At 35.1% G+C, this 6,000-nt stretch overlaps 1 protein-coding gene across 1 annotated transcript in view; it reads left to right on the forward strand.

Moving 5' to 3' along the window:
- The window catches only part of LOC108706715 (bifunctional heparan sulfate N-deacetylase/N-sulfotransferase 3-like), a 150,700-nt gene extending 145,089 nt beyond the window's left edge, over nt 1–5,611 (forward strand). The window contains exons 12-14 of the mRNA XM_041579647.1: nt 1,713–1,822; nt 5,067–5,169; nt 5,420–5,611. Coding sequence (XP_041435581.1) covers nt 1,713–1,822; nt 5,067–5,169; nt 5,420–5,539 — 333 coding nt within the window. The 3' untranslated portion in view covers nt 5,540–5,611. The remainder of the gene's footprint in view (nt 1–1,712; nt 1,823–5,066; nt 5,170–5,419) is intronic.
- The last annotated feature ends 389 nt before the right edge of the window (nt 5,612–6,000 follow it).

The following is a 6,000-nucleotide window of genomic DNA, read 5'->3' on the forward strand; positions in this document are numbered from 1 at the left end:
GCAGTTTTGCAAATTTTTTTGCGGTTTTTTCAGCAAAGCGAAACGGCGCAAATTCGTCAATCGCTAATTGTATTCAAGTGAAAACATGACTCCGATATATTCAAGATACATTGTCTGAAATGTCAGGTCTTCAGTGTTTTTTGCAAATTGTCCACAATCAAGAAGCCATGTTCCTTACCTTTTCAATTAAATGGTTTTAATGTATGTATATAATAGCTTTTCTATTGCCATATGATGAAGTGTAGCCATATACTGATTTAAAATAGTGATGTGTGGCCTTGAAAAATTTCTTGTGATCCAACAGTCCAGGTCTTGCATTTAATTTAATCCAACCAAGGACAAGTCCCATGGCAAAAATAAATAATAAATAAAAAAGGGGGATTAATGATATATTATAAAATGCATCAATCTGGTTAATAAAATAAATGAAGTAGTACAGCTATGGTACCTGTTATCCAGAATGCTCAGGACCTGGGGTTTTCTGTAATTTAGATCTTCATAACTTAAACCTACTAGAAAATCATGTAAACATTAAATTAACCCAATAGGCTGGTTTTGATTTTGATAATGATTTATTATGTCTTAGTTTGGATCAAGTACAAGGTACTGTTTTATCATTTATAGAGATAAAGGAAATCATTTTTCAAAATTTGGATTATTTGGATAAAATGGAGTCTACGGAAGACAGCCTTTCCGTAACTCGGATCTGTCTGGATATTGGTTTTCCGGATAAAGGATCCTATACCTGTACCAATAATAGTAATGTGCATTAAAAAGTTTCCAAGTCCTTATATTAGCCCTTTGGCTCTTATTTGAACATTCAGCTAGAGATACAAAACTCGTCTAATTATTACAGAGAAAAAGAAATAGCAATGTAACCCAGATGCTAAAATGAGACTAAGGAGCATATTCATTATGCTGTGTAAAACAAAATTTGCCAAAAAAAATACGGTGTAAAATAAATGGCGAAAGTTTGTGTGTAACTGTACGCCATGCGAGATTTGACACCCTTATTTTACATTGCTTTTAGATAGTCACATAAGAAAAACCGAGTAGCAATTTTACACAGTTTTTTACACAGCAAACGTGGCGAGATGTGGTGTATTATCCCACAATTTTTTACACAGCATAATAAATATGCTCCTAAAATTTCAGGAAACAGGCATTTTTAAAAGTTTTTTGCTACAGAAAAATATAATATAATATTTTGTTTTCAGTAATTCATTTCTAGTCTGAAATTCAGCACAATTAATTTTCCCTTGAACAAAAACTGTGTCAAATAAAGAAATACTTTTTATTCTTTTTAATATTTATACTAGTGGAAACAAAGCAATTCCTTCAAATGCACAATATTACATTCTCTAGACCAGTGATCCCCAACCAGTGACTCATGAGCAACATGTTGCTCCCCAACCCCTTGGATGTTGCTCCCAGTGGCCTCAAAGCAAGTGCTTATTTTTGAATTCCAGGCTTAGAGGCAATTTTGGTTGCATAAAAATAACAGGTGTATGGCCAAACAGAGCCTACCATAGGCTGCCAGTCCACATAGAGGCTACCAAATAGCCAATCACATTCTTTATTTGGCACCCCCAGGAACTATTTTCATGCTTGTGTTGCTCTTTTTGCATTTGAATGTGGCTCATGGGTACAAAAAGGTTGGGGACCCCTGCTCTAGACATTTAAATGGGTTTTTAACTTTTTTTGTTTTGTAGTTGCACATTATTGATGGACAACAACTACGGTCTGACCCTGCAAATGTCATGGAGGAAGTTCAAAAGTTTCTAGGAGTTTCTCCATATTATAACTATTCCGATGCACTGGCGTAAGTTGAACTAAAAATATAAATGCAAATTGCTTATTTAGGGTCATTTAGCCCCATGTCGTAACCTATGGTAACCAGCAATGGCCTATGATTAGCCTACTGAAGTTAGACTGGGGCATATTTACAGTATGGATCAGATGTTGCCAACTGGATGTAAACATTTTTGATGACAGATAGCTCATTATATCCTACTGTGTTACTCCATCTTCCAGGTATTCATATAGAGATGTATAAACTAGTGGTTAATGCCATTAATAGATAAAGATCTTGAATGCAAACCATACAGTAGTTAACAGTACCTGCTGGTGAACAGAACTTAATTAGGAGGAATAGCAAAGTTTACTTAAGGGCATCACATTGATCATCACATTGGTACAAAAGTACACCATCTAAAACCACATGTGGTTATAAAGCTTTGTAATAAATCATGGTATATATGTTATGACGATTTTGGTGTAAAAAGAGGTGAATGTGTTATTCTTTCTGAAATGATTAAATATAGTGGCAGCTGAGATCATAAATTATGCAGGCCCAGCTCTGCCGATAACTGGGAACCCCCAGTTCAACCCAGGTATGACAACTGGAGGATTTTTAAACGCGATGGAGGGGAAGTGTTTAAGAGCCTGTGAGGTGATGAATGAAGAAGGACTGATATCTCTGAATAAATTAATCTCACCACTAGAACAGAAACCAATACATAATTTTCAATACACCCAATTGATGTATTGGTATAAGAGATCGTTAAAAAATGAGATCAAGAAAAAGAGTGCTACTCCTTTTGAGAAATTGATACAAATAAAGGTACCTCCAACACACACTGTATCACTAGGAGTTGGAATTATAAACCAGATAAAGTTTAAAAATCAACCAACCTATGCCATAAACTGGGAGAGAGAGATTGGAAGAGCTTTTACAGACAACGAGTGGCAAAAGGCCTATGTACTTACCCACAAGATGAGCATGGCAGTGAAGATGCAAGAAACTAACTTTAAAATTCTCACGAGGTGGTACCTATATCCAACAAAATTAAAAAAAATATACCCAGCAACTACAGATCAATGTTGGAGATGCACCACGGAACCTGGAACATTTCTACACATCTGGTGGACGTGCCCAAAAATAAGAAAGTACTGGGAGCAGATTAACAAACACCTGATACAAATAACAGGGGGATATCTATCTGAGGCACCGGAGGTGTGGTTACTGTCCATGTTGCCAGGCTCTATAAAGAAGATAAAAAATAGCTTTATAAAATTTGCCTTACAAGCAGCAAGAGCAGTGATACCGAGGAAATGGAAATCGATCCACCCCCCTTCAGTAGAGAAGTGGATACGAGAAATCGAATCCATAAGGGAAATGGAGGAAATGATCTCTTATGATAATAGTTCACAGGAAAAACATATTGCCACATGGTCGGCATGGATAAGGTACAAAGATACATCAGAATATAAAAATCTTATGGCAGCAGATGGCTAGAACTGTTATACAGGAGAACTAGAGTTAAATGCAATTAAAGAATAAAGTGAAACTAGATGAAGCTGGAAATGAAAGAGGGGTGGGATGACTACATGTCTTGGGGGGTTCTCTTTCTCCCCCTTTTTTTTTTTTCTTCTCTTTTTCTTTCTCTTTCTCTCTCTTTTTCTTTTCCCTGTCTCTCTTACTTTGTATATTGGAATTATATTCTAATGTCAAAATAATGATGTGGAAACTGAGATATCTTGGAATATGTATATGATTCAGACAATTGTGCTATTTTTACATGTTGTAACTTCCTTTTACAATGGAAAAATTGGAAATAAAGATAAAGTATATAAAAAAAAATATATAGTGGCAGCAATTGCAACATTACATGAGTAAAATGAGTATTGCAGTTTTTTCCCATGTAAGCTTTTATACATTTTCCATTTATGTTACCCTCCTTTATACTTTATTGTATGTTGTCTCAAGTAGTTATTAAAAAACACTTGTTGCTCAGCTGCTGCAGTCTACACAGGCCTGTCAAAAAAAGGGCCAAAAATGCTGGAATATAGCCCCCAACTCCAAAGGGCACCCAAATCAAAAATCCAAAAATATATTCCCAGTCAATACTTTCAAAGTTAAAAAGTCACTCTTTATTTATCATAAATATTAAAAAGTAGGCATACAGACCAATTGATGCTCCGCCTTATGCGTTTCGCACCCACAGGCACTTATTCATAGCCTATGAATAAGTGCCTGTGGGTGCGAAATGCATAAGGCGGAGCATCAATTGGTCTGTATGCCTACTTTTTAATATTTATGCTAAATAAAGAGTGACTTTTTAACTTTGAAAGTATTGACTGGGAATATATTTTTGGATTTTTGATTCAAGTAGTTAGTAGTCACAAAATGTTTAGCTTGTAGTATCTTTCTGTCACTGTGCCCTCTGCTTGGCAAAATGCACAGTAATCTGTATAAATGTTCGTATCAGCAAGACCCTAGGTCCTAGGCTTTTAAGATGTGCTTGTTAAAAGAAATTTTGTTAGCATGTTAGTTGTACAGGATTACAACTACATGTCAACATGGCAAACTTAATGGAGGTGTGGAGCTCACAGTACCCTGGGTCCTGCATTTTTATGAATTAGTGCAGAACCAGCCTGAGGTAGATGGTAAGAATTAGAATCACTGGAGCAATGATACTACCTGTCCTTCTTCTTTCATACAGGGATTACCTTTACTTTCCAGCATGGAGTATATTTTCTATTACAATACACAATATTTTATTGTACATGGAGGGGTAGTATATAAAGGAGAAAGTAGAGATCTGAATAGCGGACAGGTTTCCCTCTTTATGTCTGGGAAATATAACTAAATTACCTGTTTTTAGAAGGATACGACCAACTCCTTCAAAGTCATCTGTTTATTTGAAAACAAGTATCAACTCAACTGACTGACACCAATGATTGGCTTGTCTTTAAAAAGAAGTTCATTTTAGTGCCCCAACAGGGATGTCTGTGAGGAAGGAGAGAGGAAATATGATTGAAATATATGCTTATATTTTTCTATGCTTATATCCAAGAGCAAAAAATATGTATAAACATATCTTTTTCTATCCTCGAGATAACAATCATATAGTTTCGTAACTGAAAAAAAATACAAAGAGAAAATATATAAGGGATATTCCTTTAGAAAATATTACCTATTCACATTTGCTTTGTTTGGAGTAAGACAAGTTCTAATTATTTGTCATCATAAGTCATTTTTTATTTGTATATTGTGCTTTTAGATTTGATTCTCAAAAAGGATTTTGGTGCCAGCTTTTGGAAGAAGGAAAAACGAAATGTCTTGGGAAGAGCAAAGGTAGAAAATACCCTCCAATGGATTCAGAGGTGAGGCTGGCCATGGGACATTTATGTACTTATATACCAACAGACAATAGCCTAAAAAGAGATAAGACAAATGTTAATGTTTCTGTTACTTCGGAAAACACTTGATTTTGTATGAATACAAATGGCTGGAGACCCACAAAAATCTATGACTTCATAAACAAAATTTGAGATGTAATGCCCTTTCTATAGAGATGCCTTTTTATTTGGCTTTTAACAATGATCTTTCTTTTTGCTTTCTATGTCTATACAGTGCAGAGCTTTTCTATCAAGTTATTATCAAGATCATAATGTAGAATTGTCAAAACTTTTGCACAGATTGGGTCAACCACTACCGTCCTGGTTGCGGAAAGAGCTTCAGAAAGTCAGATAGCACAATTAAAACTTTTCAATCCTTACTATGACGATTGCTACTGCATTCTATTTCTAGACCAGCTACAAATCCACCTACAATTAACCATGAGAAGCTCCATATTCCATATGCTGGCATGTGGATGGAAACTACACAATAACGAACCGTAACCTTTTTCACCAAACCCTTTTTGGAGAATGTGATGGATTGTGTTTGGCAGATGCACACAGGAACATGAACAGAACATTAACATGTATCCAAAATGACAAATAGCCTTGTGACCTAATTTTTAAAATAAATAAAAATAAATATTTTTTTATATTAGTAAGCTCTCTCACTCTTTGCTTTGATTATTAATAGTGTATATCTTAAGTTGCCTCCTGATTCATAACCTGCATCAGATCAATTCCTGGGTCATGGATTGGTAAAAAGAAAGGGGCCATATAAAAGACAAACTTAATGCAAAAGCAACTTATTCTTTG

The sequence above is a fragment of the Xenopus laevis genome, chromosome 1S (genome assembly GCF_017654675.1).
Source record: "Xenopus laevis strain J_2021 chromosome 1S, Xenopus_laevis_v10.1, whole genome shotgun sequence".
Lineage (NCBI taxonomy): Eukaryota > Metazoa > Chordata > Amphibia > Anura > Pipidae > Xenopus > Xenopus laevis.